At 41.6% G+C, this 16,311-nt stretch overlaps 1 protein-coding gene across 4 annotated transcripts in view; it reads left to right on the top strand.

Annotated features, from left to right (window-relative positions):
• The window catches only part of SASH1 (SAM and SH3 domain containing 1), a 913,623-nt gene that overhangs the window by 764,065 nt on the left and 133,247 nt on the right, over positions 1 to 16,311 (top strand). For all 4 annotated transcript variants that reach the window (XM_029056633.2, XM_029056623.2, XM_029056651.2 and 1 more), the window contains exon 2: positions 9,509 to 9,637. In XM_029056633.2, coding sequence (XP_028912466.1) covers positions 9,509 to 9,637 — 129 coding nt within the window. The remainder of the gene's footprint in view (positions 1 to 9,508; positions 9,638 to 16,311) is intronic.

Raw genomic sequence — 16,311 nt, 5'->3', positions numbered from 1 at the left:
AGCATTTACCACCACAATCTGCAATCACAACCTGAGTTGCACTGTGGCCTAGTGGGAAGAGCACAGGCCTGGGAGTTAGAGGACCTAGGTTTTAATCACAGCTCTGCCATTTGCCTGCCATGTGACCTTGGGCAAGTCACTTAATTCTCCATGCCTCAGTTTGCTCATCTGAATAATGGAGATCAAAAAATCAAATATCTCATCTCCCTTGTACTTATGGTGGGAGTCCCATGTGACAGGCAGTCCCATGTGACAGGCACAGAGTCTGACGTGATTATCTTTTATCTACCCCAATGTGCTTAACAAATATCACAAATATTATCATTATGCTACTTAAGACCCCTGCCCTCCCCACCTATCCCTATTCAGAATTATTGCATTTCCCCCCCAGTTCCTTTTTCTCACCAGGCACCGCTGATAGTTTGGGCAGAGAGAAGCTGAGCTGAGTGTCTGGGACTGCTCTCTCAGAGGCTGCACCCTGAGGCGGCTGCCTCACTGTCCGAACACGGCCACCTGGGCTTTAATCCCTGCTCTGCCACTTGACTACTGTGGGACCTTGGACAAATCACTTAACTTTTCTGTGCCTCGGTTACCTCATCTGTAAAATGGGGATTAAGATTGTGAGTGCCATGTAGGACATGGACTGTGTCCAACCTGATTAGCTAGTATTTACCCCAGTGCTTAGTATAATGACTGACATATAGTACTAAGATCCACCCTTTCCTCTCCACCCAAACGGCTACCTTACTATTACGGGCTCTCGTTATATCCCGGCTAGACTACTGTGTCAGCCTTCTCTCTGACCTCCCTTCCTCCTCTCTCGCCCCGCTCCGGTCTATTCTTCACTCCGCTGCCCGGCTCATCTTCCTGCAGAAACGATCTGGGCATGTCACTCCCCTTCTTAAACAACTCCAGTGGTTGCCTATCAACCTCCACTCCAAACAAAAACTCCTCACTCTAGGCTTCGAGGCTCTCCATCACCTTGCCCCTTCCTACCTCTCCTCCCTTCTCTCTTTCTACCGCCCACCCCGCACGCTCCGCTCCTCTGCCGCCCACCTCCTCACTGTCCCTCGGTCTCGCCTATCCCGCCGTCGACCCCTGGGTCACGTCCTCCCGCGGTCCTGGAACGCCCTCCCTCCTCACCTCCGCCAAACTGATTCTCTTTCCCTCTTCAAAACCTTACTTAAAAATCACCTCCTCCAAGAGGCGTTCCCAGACTGAGCTCCTCTTCCCCCTCTACTCCCTCTGCCATCCCCCCTTTACCTCTCCGCAGCTAAAGCCTCATTTTCCCCTTTTCCCTCTGCTCCTCCACCTCTCCCTTCCCATCCCCACAGCACCGTACTTGTCCGCTCAACTGTATATATTTTCGTTACCCTATTTATTTTGTTAATGAATTGTACATCGCCTTGATTCTATTTAGTTGCCATTGTTTTTACGAGATGTTCTTCCCCTTGACGCTGTTTAGTGCCATTGTTCTTGTCTGTCCGTCTCCCCCGATTAGACCGTAAGCCCGTCAAACGGCAGGGACTGTCTCTATCTGTTGCTGACTTGTTCATCCCAAGCGCTTAGTACAGTGCTCTGCACATAGTAAGCGCTCAATAAATACTATTGAATGAATTAACAAAAAGCTTAGTGTGCCCTAAGGACAGTGCTAAACAAAGGGGGAGCTTCAGTCCAATCAGACGAGGCACAATCCCCGTCCCACATGAGGCTCACAGTCTAAGGAGGGCGCCATATTCTAAGGGGGAGGCAGAATTATTTTGAGTTATGAGTTATTGTGTGACAATATCCAACAAATAATGCCATTGTTTTCCAAGTATTTAAGGAAAAGGATCACCAGGTCAGCTAAAAACCTCTTATACTCATCAATTTTGCATCCCTGCTAACACTCCGTGGGAGCCAAAGCACCAAGGTTTGAACTGCCTGAATAATAACTGTGGTATTTGTTAAGCACTTACTGTGCATCAGACATTGCACTAAACGCTAGGGTGGATACAAGCAAATCGGGTTGGACACAGTCTCAATCCCCATTTTACAGATGAGGGAACTGAGGCAAAGAGAAGTGAAGTGATTTACCCAAGCTCACACAGCAGACAAATGGAGCTGGGATTAGATCCCATGACCTTCTGACTCCCAGGCTCGTGCTCAATCCATTATGCCATGCTTCTACTCAGTGTTGGGAGGGGGTCTTCTTTAGAATTATACCCAAGAGCCAGATAGTTGTACGAAACATTCAAGAAGTCATAAGTTTATGTACATGTATTTTGCATATGCATAAACAGATTGTGTCTTGACTTATTTCCAGTCAATCCCTAGGACTGTCATTTCTCTTTGTCCTTCTCCATTTTTCTCCTCCTCCAATCCCCGCACAGGGCCAGATAAACTGCAGTTCCAAGCTCTTGATCCTGATCTGGCCTGTCAAATAGAGATCCAGTTAATAATAATAATAATAATAATAATAATAATAATAATCATGATATTTGTTAAGCGCTTACTATGTTCCAGGCACTGTACTAAGCACTGGGGTGGATACAAGCAAATCGGGTTGGATTTTACAGATGAGGTAACTGAGCTCCAGAGAAGATCACACAGCAGACAAATGGTGGAGCCAGGATTAGAACCCATGACCTTCTGACTTCCAGACCCATGCTTTCTTTACTAAGCCATACTACTTCAGTTAGTGTGCAGAAGGTTCTGGGTTCAAGTCCCAGTGACATACGTCATTGGCTCCCCTTTTTCATCAGAAGATGGAAAAGTTTCTGTTTGAGGATAGACTGAAACGATCAGGGCTTCTCAACGGGGGAGGAAGACCGAGGGGTGTCTTTTTCCCCCTCACAGAAGTACCTAAGCAGTGTGGCATAGTGGAAAGAGCACAAGTCTGTGGATCAGGAGATCCAGGGTCTAGGCCAACTCTTCCCCTGGCGTGCTGTTCGACCATTGACAAATAATTTCTTGATGCCTCAGTTTCTCCATCTGTAAAATGAGGAGTAAATGCCTGTTCTCCCTCCCAGATTGTGAGCCTTGTGTGGGATAGAGATAATATCTGATTTAATAATCTTGTATCTGCCCCATCACTTAGCACAGTGCTTAGCACATAGTAAGCATAGTAAGCACCACAATATTATCTCTCATTCCCCTCTGTTAAATGGGGGTGAAACCTCTCTCCCACCTCATAGATTGTGAACTCTTATGGAAGACAGAGATTGTGCCTGATCTGGTTATCTGGTATCTACCCCAATGATTAGCACATAGTTAAGTTCTTAATAAATACCAGTATCAATCGGGGAGGAGGTGCAGAATTGAGAGCCATGTGGGACTATGAGCCTGGGACTTGGATTTTGTCCAACCTGATTAGCTTGTAACATAGTAAGAGGTTAATAATAATAATAATAATGTTGGTATTTGTTAAGCGCTTACTATGTGCAGAGCACTGTTCTAAGTGCTGGGGCAGATACAGGGTAATCAGGGTAATCAGGTTGTTCCACGTGAGGCTCACAGTTAATCCCCATTTTACAGATCAGGTAACTGAAGCACAGAGAAGTTAAGTGACTTGCCCACAGTCACACAGCTGACAAGCGGCAGAGCAGGAATTCAAACCCATGACCTCTGATTCCCAAGCCCGGGCTCTTTCCACTGAGCCACGCTGCTTCTTCTCCCAAGTACTTAGAACAGTGCTGTGCACATAATAAGCACTCAGTAAATACCATTGATTGATTAACAGAAATATTGTTCACCCAAGTTTCACAAGACCAGACGATGGTTAGAGTTTGTTAATCCTTTAGCACTAGGATGGAAGCTAGAGAAGCTATCATCTGTCCCTAGCTGTCATCAATTAATCATATTTACTGAGCACGCAGTGTGTGCAGAGTATTATATTAAGTGTTTGGAAGAGTACAGTATAACAGAGTTGATAAGACACGTACTCTGCCCACAGTGAGTTTACAGTCTAGAGGGGAAGACATGCTTTAATATAAACTACGGTTGTAAACATAAATGCTATGGGGCTGAGGGAGGGATGAATAAAGGGTGGAAACCCAAGTGCAAGAGTGACGCAGAAGGGAGTGGGAGAAAAGGAAATGAAGGCTTAGTCAGGAAAGGACTCTTGGAGGAGATGTGCTTTTAATAAGACTTTGAAGGTGGGGAGAGCAATTGTCGGATATGAAGAGGGAGGACATTCCAGGCCGGAGGCAGGATATGGACAAGAAGTCATCCGTGTCCACGTATGTATGACAGTGTGAGTAGCAGTGAAGCCCATCGGTGGTAGCTGTTCTCCACCAGGTGCCATAAATTGAAACCCTTCTCACCCATCTCCCCCCCACACACTTCTCACTCCTTCTGGTGAGTGTAGAATGCTGAAGTGCTAGAAAGAGTTGGTAAATGCTCCAAGCACTGGATTTTTGTTTTCAACAAGCTATTCTGAAAAAGGAAGTTGAAAAGAGGTAAATGATAAACCTACTGTGTTATTTTGTAATGTTTAGCAATTGCAGATTCATATTAAAGCTTCTTATATAAGATCTCTCTATTTTATATATGGAGGATATTGGGCCCAGCCCCCTCCACCCTATATGGCACTATAATGTATCTCATATAGGGTACTCTTTAATAATTGATGTGACTCAAAATGTTTTTAACTTATTTTATAAATGATTTAAAAATGATTTCCTTACTGTTCCAGGACTCAAACTAGGGATGATCTCTTTCCTGAACACTAGGAAAAGAAGCAGCATGGCTTAGTGTAAAGAGCACGGGCTTGGAAGTCAGAGGTCGTGCTTTCTAATCTTGGCTCTGCCACTTGTCAGCTGTGTGATTTTGGGCAAGTCACTTCACTTCTCTGTGCCTCAGTTACCTCATCTGGAAAATAGGGATTAAGACTGTATGTCCCACATGGGACAACCTAATAAGCTTGTATCGCCCCCAGCGCTTACAACAGTGCTTTGCACATAGTAAGCACTTAACAAAAACCATTATTATTATTATGAAATTGATCAACTACATTATTAGTATCGAACTCTGCAGTGCTTGTAGTAGATTTTCCAGTAACTGGTTTTTCTTCTATTTAATGACCATACCAGTAATGAGTACTAGTTTTGAGTCACATATATATTTACAACTGTCGCTATCTTAATAAGTTCTTTCCATACAATGCCCAAAAGGCAACGCTTCTATAATCACAATCCATAGTGGCTTGTTGTAATGAAACACAGATTACGATATGCTGTCTGTGAAGTGCTTTGGTTCTTGGTAGACAAAAAGATGACCTGTAAACAAAGATGCTGTTAATAAGGAATTCTAGAAGGGATTTTTCTCTGACTTCTCTTTTTAGGGCTCGGTACGCTCTTAGGTCTGGCTGACCACGAGGTGCATGACACCTCTGTTTTGATAGATGATTTATTTAAAAGAGTTACCAGTCTAGGTGGATCCTAATATTTTCATTGAATATCTTATTGGATGACTCTAGCAAAAGCAGGTTATGTAGCATGTTGAGTCATTGTGAAAAATGCAAGGAATCACACCCGGTGATCTTAATGACCTTTGTGTAGCTCCTTCTCAGTCCCAGTATTTTGGAACCACAATTGGCCCTTTTTCAAGGGTGGCCCACTAGACTTTTCTCTTTGGGATAGGTCGTTCTGTCATTTAAATGATCAAGAGTATAGTGATAATTTTATGTGCATTTAGCTCACATCTGGAAAGCACTTTGAAAAAGCATAGTGCAGATGTTCTGCCCTTTTCAGGATTTTTATTTGCTGAGTAACTAATAGAAGTGGATATTTCAAAGTGTGAAATGTTTGCTGTCTTTGGCCAGAGTTGAGTTGCACAGCTGGGTCTTCTCATTTACAACTAAGACATTTTCCGTCCCACCAATTAAGGGGGGAGTTGTGGTTGCTGAGGGTGAGACAGGGGAAGAGAATTAAAACTTCACCAAGTGGAAGGAAATTGTTCAGTAGATAATCTTTCCCCAGTAACTTGGAAACACTAGAGAAGCAGTATGGTGGAGGGGGTAGAACTCAGGCCTGGGAGTCAGAAGATCATGGGTTCTAATTCCAGCTCTGCCACTTACCTGCTGTGTGACCTTGGGCAAGTTACTTTCCTTTTCAGGGCCTCAGTTCCCTCATCTGTAAAATGGGGATTAAGGCTGTGAGCCCCATGTGGCTTAGGGACTGTGTCCAATCTGATTTGCTTGTATCCACCCCAGCACTTAGTACATTGCCTGGCACATAGTAAGCACTTAGCAAGTACCAATATTATTAATATCATTATTATTATTAGAACTGAAGTGGTGTTCTTGTGTTTCTTTGAAAAGGACCCTTTAATCAGGTTGGGGGAAATGACCTAACAGCTCTTTGGATTAATGCTGGGGGAAGGGTTAGGGCAAGTGAGATAGTTCCTTGCAATTCAACTACAAAGAAGCTTCAGGTGTTCTTTGTAAAGAGACCTGCAACAACCTTAAGTGGAACATGGAGGGCAGGGGGAGGTCTTCACTTTGGAGTAAATTTATGAAGCACGAAAACTATTTAGACATGACCGAATGGAAATTTAGGAGAAACTTTATGTGACTTTTCTGTTTAGGGTTCAGATTGCTCTGTGGGCTGGGTAGCCACTCAGTGCATTAAACTACAAGAGGAACTCTGAGCAAGTTTCTGTCTGTGTGTATAGCTGTAAGTCCCACTAGTAAATTCATTCAGGGGTGGGATGACGTTGATTATGATCTCTGGTTTCAGGCAGGGGTATTAAGCTGGCCTTGAGTAGGGGGTGGAGTTGCAGGGAGTTTTCTTATTGTACTCGGATAATAAGTCATGCACAACGGTAACCAAGAGAGGAAAAAACAGTACGCAAAGTTCTTTGCCTGAAATCTGCAGGCATCGGTTTCAACTAACTAGACATCTCCATACCTGGTCTCAGCTGTTGAAGAGGGGAGGGTAGCCGGACTGTGATGTTTAGTGTGCTACAGAGATCCTGTATAGTCACTAATTTTTTCTTGTAAATACATTTTTGGAAAAAGCAGTATGAATTTACTGGATTGAATACTACAGAACCTTGTAGGAAATAGATGGTAGTTAAAGTTAGCATGTGGAAAAACGAGCATGTAAGTAGATCTTTTAATACTGCTTTGCATCTAATTAAATGATGTGATTTTGAGATCTTTGTGAAGTTATATTTTAATTTAGCAGAGGAAGTTATGCACTATCTTCCTTCAGATATGCTGGTAGTGCCTCAGTTTTATAGTGGTCTTTGGCTTGTTAGATTTCAGTTTCTGTTAACTTTCTTTCTTATCTCCTAAAATCATATATGAAAAGATGGTTTGTTATTTTATTTAATAAAGAACTCTGATTTCTTTAACAGATTTAAACCAGAGAACTTTAAAACCACACTTGCAAATAGGGATTTCCTGGGGTTTTTTTGTATGTTTTCCTTTTGAATGTACTCACTAGATTCTGGATCAGAGATGTGTGAATAAAAATATCCAGGTCTCTTTTTTTTATTTTTTGAAAGTAAGAAACAGAGGTAAAGGAACTAAAAAGGGACCACCTAAAATATATCTGCTGATCTATTTGGGATCTTTTGCAAAATATTAAATTCTAGACCTTTCTACATTCTGCTTCCATCAGTGGGATGGAGTTACGTGTAGTCTCACACACACACCCAATGACACACACTAGTCTGGGAAACTCTTCAGAGAGAGGCACCTGAGAGCTAGCTGAATCATATCCGGCATCTCTTGGATCCAGGTTGGATAGACCAATACGTGAAAAGCAAAAATCAGTTATCTTAGTGTTTTAGCCTGAATAGCTGGGACACTGATATAATGCTGGATAACATTTTAGCTACCCCTTTCAGCAATCACAGTCTTTTCATGCAGTCTTAAGTCCATGCCACACAAAAGTCTTTTGTGAGATTTGAATCCTTTCAACAATAGGAAACCTCCCATTACTCTGAAGTCCGTCTGTCTCATACCTGTCCAAATGGAAAGGGTATAGATAGAAACCATTTTTTAAGACCATTGAAACTGGACACACTGAGAGAGTAGTTTGGCGAAGCAAGACAATGGGTTTTCCTTTTTTTAAAAAAAGCACAGGACGTGACTTCTCTCCAGAACATGGTATTGGATTATATCATCTGTGCATTGTGTGGATTCAGATAGTCCAGGGCCAGGCCTTTCCTTTTATACTTAAACTTTGTACTGCAAGTTGATTTACTGAAAGAAGCAAGTGAAAGTCTAGCAGCCCTGACTTTCAAAACCCTTCCCTGAACTAATACCTGATTTCTAAGAAAATCAACAGCCCTAAAAGAATCAAGTTAAAAAGAAAACCCTTTAAAAAAGGGATGTTAGGTAGGTCTATCTAAATGGTCTTTAGGTACTAATCCCATAAGACACTGGAAAAATTAGCCCAAAAGACTGCCCTTATCTGCTGGAAGTATAATTTTCCTTAGTTTACTGTGGGATCCTGAACTGATTTCTGTGAAGGTTTCTATTCAGTTAGCATTGAGTTATAGGCAAACTCATTGCATGGAATAAGGAGGAAGCAGCCTAGCTGCAAACTAAAACTTTAAAACTAAACTATTAATAATGTTGGTATTTGTTAAGCACTTACTATGTGCAGAGCACTGTTCTAAGCACTGGGGTAGACACAGGGTAATCAGGTTGTCCCACGTGAGGCTCACAGTCGTCATCCCCATTTTACAGATGAGGTAACTGAGGCCCAGAGAAGTGAAGCGACTTGCCCACAGTCACACAGCTGACAGGTGGCAGAGCCGGGAATCGAACCCATGACCTCTGACTCCCAAGCCCGGGCTCTTTCCACCGAGCTAGATTATAAACTCCTTGAGGGCAGGGAATGCAAACCTTTTGCTCTTCTTGTACTCCGCTAGTAATAAGTAGTGATAGTACCTAGAATTCAGTAGGTACTCAACAATTACCATTGAACATCCTCTTAATGTGTTTCACAAGTTGACCCTTAGCCTCTGTTATTCTTTACTTGGGAGATTGGTCCATTTCATTAAAATTAAATATGTTTTACAATTGTAATTTGTAAAGTTTCTTTAGGGGGGAAATCATGCAGTTTTCACCTTTTGTTTGTGCTCTAAGGACAATGCTTTGCACAAAGAAAGTACAGGGCCTGGCACATAGTAAGTGCTTTACAGATGCCATAATAATAGAAGAAAGTGCTCAATAAATTCTGCTGACAGCACTTTGGACCTTGAGGGACTCCATTTTCTCAAGAGTCTCCTTAGAACTAGCGATGTGTAATTATGTCTCTTCCCCCGGTACACAGATTATCAATAGCAGTCTTAATTTCTTTTGGGGTCAATATTACCCTTAACGTGAGTTAATTTTTACCAGTAAAATAGTACAATATGTGCCTTCGCCCTTTTCAGTAATAGTAATAATAATAATAATTATGGTATCTGTTATGCACTTTATGTTATAAATGAAGTAAGTAAAATACATTTCAGAATTTTGGAAAGTTAATTTGAACTGTGGCTTTTCTTATGTTTCCCCTTCCTCCAGGATGGTTCCCTGGGAAACATCGATGACCTGGCCCAGCAGTATGCAGATTACTACAACACGTGTTTTACTGACGTATGTGAAAGGATGGAAGAGCTGCGCAAAAGAAGGGTTTCCCAAGACCTCGATGTGGTAAGGTGGCAGCAGTATCTGTTTAGGATTTATTCTCAGTTGCTCATTTGTGGATGTTCTTTCTGAGACAAAATTACCCACATATTAACTGAACCGAAGGCCCCAAAAGTCAAAAAAGCAGCGTGGCCTAGTGGATAGAGCACGGGCCTGGGAGTCAGAAGGACCTGGGTTCTAATGCCGGCTCTAAAACTTGTCTGCTGTGAAACCGTAGGCAAGTCATTTAACTTCTCTGTGCCTTAGCTACCTCATCTGTAAAATGGGGATTAAGGTGGGACATGGACTGTGTAAAATCTGATTAGCTTGTTTCCACCCCAGTTCTTAGTACAGTGCCTGGCACATAGTAAATTCTTTACAAATACTACATATGTATCTGTTAAGCGCTTACTATGTGCAAAGCACTGTTCTAAGCGCTGGGGGGGATACAAGGTGATCAGGTTGTCCCACGTGGGGCTCACAGTCTTCATCCCCATTTTACAGATGAGGTAACTGAGGCTCAGAGAAGTAAAGTGTCTTGCCCAAAGTCACACAGCTGCCAAGTGGCGGAGCCGGGATTAGAACCCACGATGTCTGACTCCCAAGCCCGGTCTCTTTCCACTGAGCCATGTTATATGGTAAGGGGCTAATCCAGTCACAGCCTGTTCAGTCCATCAGTTTTTTCAAGGATGGTAAACTCATATCGCTTGGAAGGAGGAGGCAGCCTCGCTGCAAACTAAAACTTTAGCAATAAATCAGAGGATTGCAAGCTCCTTGAGAGTAGGGAAAGTATTCTACAAGTGCATAGACTAGTATCTGGCATTCAGTAGGTGCTCAATAATTACCACTGAAAATCATCTTCTTATCTTTCAAAAGTCTGAGGCCCAGAGAAGTTGAGTGACTTATCCAAGGTCACACAGAAGGCAAGTTTTAGAGCTGGGGTTGGAGCCCAGGTTCTCTGATGCTCTTTCTACTAGGCCACACTGGTTCTCTCATTTATAAAGGATCTACTGTGCGTTCAAAGCAGTGTATTAAATAATGGAATAGAATATACTGGTGAAAATTAGATATGGTCCCCGGTCCCCACAGGAAGAGGGACCCGAGACAGTCATAAGGAAAGATAAAACAATAAGGACACAGGAATAACCATAAAAGACAAAGACACATATAAATACAAGAGTTAAAGAAGTGGTAGGAGACTGTGGCTAGAATAACAGAGTTTTAGGCTTCTTACTCAGAGTCCAACAGCCACAGCCACCACCAGCAATGCAGCCTTCCCAGAAGCAGCATGGCACAGTGGATAGACCATGGACTTGGGAGTCAGAAGGTCATGGGTTCTAATCCCAGCTCTGCCACATGTCAGCTGTGTGACCTTGTGCAAGTCACTTCACTTTTCGATGCCTCAGTTACCTCATCTATAAAATGAGGATTGAGACTGGGAGCCCCATGTGGGACAGGGACTGTTTCCAACTCAATTGGCTTGTATCCATCCCAGTGCTTAGTACAGTGCCTGGCACATAGTAAGTGCTTAACAAATACTATAGTATATTATTATTATTCCACATTTGGGGTAGTGGCACGCTGCTGCTGGTGTGTCTTCCACCTGTGAACAAGACAGGGGGTTCCAGGAAGGGGTTTCAGGATGGTGCTGTGTTGTGGGTGGCATGGATTTCCAGCAAGGCAGTTCAGCTATCCAGTGGCTTGAAAGCTGTTGCTGTTTCTGCTCCTTGTGCCTTTCCCAGCTTTCCCTGTGGCCTTGGTTAGCCCTGACCTGCCCCACCACCCCAGTAGGCCTTCAAATGTGCTGTCTCACTAAACCAACCCATCTTTTCCCTTGACTCCACCCTCAGGCCATTTAGCTCCTTCTCCTCCTCCTTGGGTATTATTTATGCAGGCAGGAAACTGAAATAAACGTTTATTGGGCTAGGAGGTTTTCTTTTTTGTTGATTGTACCTACAATCTTAAATATTTTAAATAGTGACACGAACTCTTAATCACAGGAAGAATTCCAACTCCATGGTGTGGTTTCTGTGCATTTCAATCCCTATCTGAGTAGAATGTAAATAGCAAATCTCCAGATCTGGAATAATATATCACATATTTGCTTCCCTTTCTTTTATTGGCAGCTTTTATAGCTATCTCTATGTATAGTTACCATTAGCAGGTTTGGCCCTGAACCATCTTTGTTGAGAACTGAGAATCAGGGTGGCCTAGCTGATAGAGTAGAGGCCTGGGAGACAGGAGGACCTGCATTCTGATCCTGATTTTGCCACTTGTCTGCTGTGTGACCTTGGGCAAGTCACTTCACTTCTCTGTGTCTCACTTACCTCATCTATAAAACATGGATTAATACTGTGAGCCCCACACAGGACATGGGCTGTTTCCAACCTTATATCTACCTTATTACCCCAGCACTTAGTATAGGGCCTGGTACATAGTAAGTACTTAACAAATACCATAAAAATACTTGTCTTTGGAGTTTGATATCATAACACAGCCAGTCACAGAGAAGTTACTATTAAAGGGGCTTCTTTTTGACTGACTCTGCTATTAAAGTTTAACATGGAAGCGGTGGGACTGTTTTGTGCTATAACTAACCTCATCTGAAAAAGGACTCCTGCCCTCAGTTAAAATTAATTTGTTACTCTTGTTGGGGCTCTTTTAATGAAAAAAGTTATTTTTTTGTGAGATAATTATATAAATAAATGTCACTTTTTTAAAAAGAAAAGAAAAGAACTTTAACTCTGCAGTTTTCAACTTGAAAACTTGCAGGGCTGTGCTCCAGGGTCCTGATGACATTCCACAGGGCAAAAACAAAAAGCCTTTTCCTGTGAATTGGTTTCATCCAATACACTGGAACACTATTCTTAAAATTACATAATTGCCAGGCCAGATAAGAGTTTGGGGGTGGGGGTTGGAGGGGGGTGGTGGTAATGAAATCATCTCCACAGCATTTGGGAATTTTAGAAGACAGCTTCTGTGTGGAGAAACGAAGCATGTCTTATGGCTGGAAGGAACTCAGTCCCATTCTAGACAGATGGGACTAATTTGGTGGGCTCTGTTTCAGAGCTGTAAAAGACAGTCTAGGGAGAAGAACCACATGAGCTTAATTAGTTCACATCAAAGGTGTAGGAACTTGGTGGTGGGTTAAATTGATGGGAGCTAATTTGAGCCAGACTTGAAATTCAACTGCTTATCTTCCAAAGTGCAGTTAGGGAAGCAAGTACCTAAAATTGGTATCTTGGACCTCACTTGCTCTCTCACTTTCATTTTCTCAACTGAGAGTAAAGTTTTGATCTTAATGTCTCATCTGTCATCCTGAGGAATAAAGGAGAAACTTATCCAAAAGGTGTTTTATACTTGCAGTTTTGGTGAACATTCAGTATTCCCTGGGAATTATTGGAGAGTATTATTATACTCATAATTCTGTGCATACAAGGAAAAATGATATTTTATGATAAACACTATAATTAATTTTTAAATTTTGGAATATTTTAGTGGTTCTGGAGCCTCATTATACATGCTTTTTCTCCAATGATTAAAATTTGATCAGTTATCTACTGCTAAAACTAATCAATATCCCCTTGTTGGGAATGAGAATCAGAAGTATATTCACATGCATGACTCCTAAAAGTTTATGTGCTTGCCCATTGTTTATTGCATGTGTCTGTATTGTACTGTCCAGACCTTATTACCACTGGAATCTTTAAATCACTCGTAAGAATAAATGATCATAATTAAATATATTAATATATTAAAATTTCCTAATACAGGTCTTTACAAAACAGGTGAAATTTGAAAAAAAAATCAGAATCAAAATTTTTGGTAAAGCTTGAATTTTTAAACATTGATATAAGCCCAAAACAAAGGATGCTTGCACCTATTCAAATGGGATTATATCTATGAAATAAGTCAGTAGCATTAGTTTGATAGTTTCAGAAAATGGAAACCTGAAATGGTAAGTGAATTATCTAACATTACTTAAAGCAGTGACAGTAACATAAAGCAGCGATGGTAATCCAGATGACAGTTCCTGTTGGTGAGAGAGGGGATGGTTCATGCTCTACAAGACTGCTACAATGGTCTCATTTAGTCCCATGGGAGGCACTAAGTAGTGAATAGAGCCCTTAAAGGGTGAAAGAGTTGATTTTCTTCCAGAAAATGGGTCTCCCCTCTTCCCTTTTTTTTAATGGTGGTAGTTAAGCTCTTACTGTGTGCCAGGCACTGTACTAAACACAGAGATAGGTACAAGATAATTGGGTTGGACACAGCCCCTGTCCAACAACGGGCTCACAGGCTTAGTCCCCATTTTATAGATGGGGTAACAGAAGCACAGAAATGAAATGATTTGCCCAAAGTCACAAAGCAGACAAATGGTGAGCCGGGAATAGAATGCTGGTCCTCTAACTCTCAGGCCCAGCCTCTTTCCAACAGGTCACGCTGTTTCACAGCGTCAGCCACAGAGAAGCAGCATGGCTAGAAAAGCAGTGTGGCTCAGTGGAAAGAGCCCGGGTTTGGGAGTCAGAAGACATGGGTTCTAATCCCCGCTCCGCCGCTTGCCAGCTGTGTGACTTTGGGCAAGTCACTTAACTTTGGGCAAGTCACTTCTCTGTGCCTCAGTTACCTCATCTGTAAAATGGGGATGAAGACTGTGAGCCCTACGTGGGACAACCTGATCACCTTGTATCCCCCAGCGCTTAGAACAGTGCTTTACACATAGTAAGCGCTTAACAAATACCACCATTTTTTTTTTCCACTGTTACCAGAATGCTCAGGTCCAGCGTTCAGTCTATCCTGTGGTCAGCCCTAACAATAGTATTTGTGAAGCATTATGCTAAGTACTGGGGTAGTAATAATGAAAGTAAATATGGCATTTGTCAAGTGCTTCCTATATGCCAAGTGGTATACCAAGCACTGGGATAGTGACAAAATAATCAAGTTCGACACAGTTCCTGTCCTACATTGAGTTCACACTCTAAAAAGAGAGATTGAACAAGTATTTAATCCTCATTTTACAGATGAGGAAACTGACACAGTTTAAATTACTTGGTTTGCTCAAGGTCACCTAGTAAACTTGCATCCCAGTATGGCAGCTTTTCTGATGATGAGTAAGAAAAGCTAGCATTAAATGCAGGGGAAGCTGATGACGTGTTAGTAGTTTTATTAACACCAGTTTGAATAAGAAGCAGTTTGTGTCCAATTTAAAAAGAAGGAAGAGAAGCTTGTTTGGTAGTTTGAATGTTATAACATTTTTTCAGAGGATTTATTCTGTTTGTTAGGGCATTTTTCACGATATAACCTAATTTCTTATACTCAGTCTCCCAATTTAAAAAGATTATATATAAGCCTGAAAACATTAATTTTTTAAAATGTTAAAATAGTTTTCAATATAAATTTAATTCAAGGTTTTAACATTTTTCACCACCAAAATGAAATTTCTACTTTATAATCTATCCTACTTCTTGCATTGTCAACTTAAATCAAATGAATATATTTGGCACATGAATCGACACGATCTAAACTGTTGTCAAAAGACTCAACATGTATTAGGTCATTTTAAGATTTTATTTTTAAATGTCATTTTATGTAATCTGTATTGTAATCTCCCAAGTCCTTAATACACTGTCGTGCACACCGAAAGTACTCAGTAACTACCACTGAACCGTTGATTGATTGACTGATTGATTAAGCATCCACTGAGTGCAATGCTTTGTATAATTGTTTGGAAAAATGCAAGAGAAGGACAAGACACTTTCCCTGCTCACAGAACTTGAACGGGAAGGCAGACATAAAATATTGAAGCAAATGGAGTCTGGATAGATAATTGAATGTACAAATTCATACACAAAGTGCAGAGGAAGGGTATTACTTGTCCGTGGTATGAACTACATGAGAGAAGTATTTTTCTTAAAGTCCAAACTCCAACAGAAGAAAAAAACCCTGCTACTTGGCACCAAGGTCTCATTTTCTTGAAAAAAAAATATTTTTTTTCACATTTTTCACTATATTTAAATTGTTGATATTGTGTGTTACTGCCTCTAAGGGGAATAAAACATAAAAATGCTTTCAAAATCAGAATAGGAGGTGTGCAGATGGGTGAACAAATGAAACCGATTAGGTGGGTGTTATTACGCAGAATTGCCCTGTGAGGAGAATATTTACTTCATCCCCCAAATGGGTCTTAAGTGACTTATCGTATTTGGCTTTAGACTTCTTCCATTGTAGGATTTGAGACATCCGTGTTTATGAACAGCAGGGGAATTACCCATATCCCCAAACATTTGGCTGATTCTTGTGCACCATGCGTTTTTTTGGCTGGGAAAAGTTGCAATCAAAATGACAGCTTTCCAAGCCCATAATGGATCTCTTTCTCGTAATTTTAAGCTTCACATCTGTCAAAGTGTCATTGTAACCGGATTAAGGACTTTGTAAAGGAGGTCCTCCTGTTACCAACTGTCTCCGCTTCCTTTGCATTTTGGAGTTGGATCTGTTTAAGTGTGGAGATGGATCTGCTGGCAAAAAAAAGTTTGTGCTGCAGTTAGTTCAACCCTGTGACCAAGATAGCGGGCTCAGGGACCACAAGCTGGGCTCTGCTATCTCATCCATCACTAACAGAAGCACTGGCCATGTTCTAATTATAAATCATCATTATTGGGGGTAATGTACAAGTTAATGAGACCTGCTTGAGATTTAGACACCCT

The sequence above is a fragment of the Ornithorhynchus anatinus genome, chromosome 2, assembly GCF_004115215.2.
Source record: "Ornithorhynchus anatinus isolate Pmale09 chromosome 2, mOrnAna1.pri.v4, whole genome shotgun sequence".
NCBI classification, from domain to species: Eukaryota; Metazoa; Chordata; class Mammalia; order Monotremata; family Ornithorhynchidae; genus Ornithorhynchus; species Ornithorhynchus anatinus.
The sequence above is the reverse complement of the archived record's forward strand: the minus strand, read 5'-3'. Positions and strand labels throughout refer to the sequence as shown.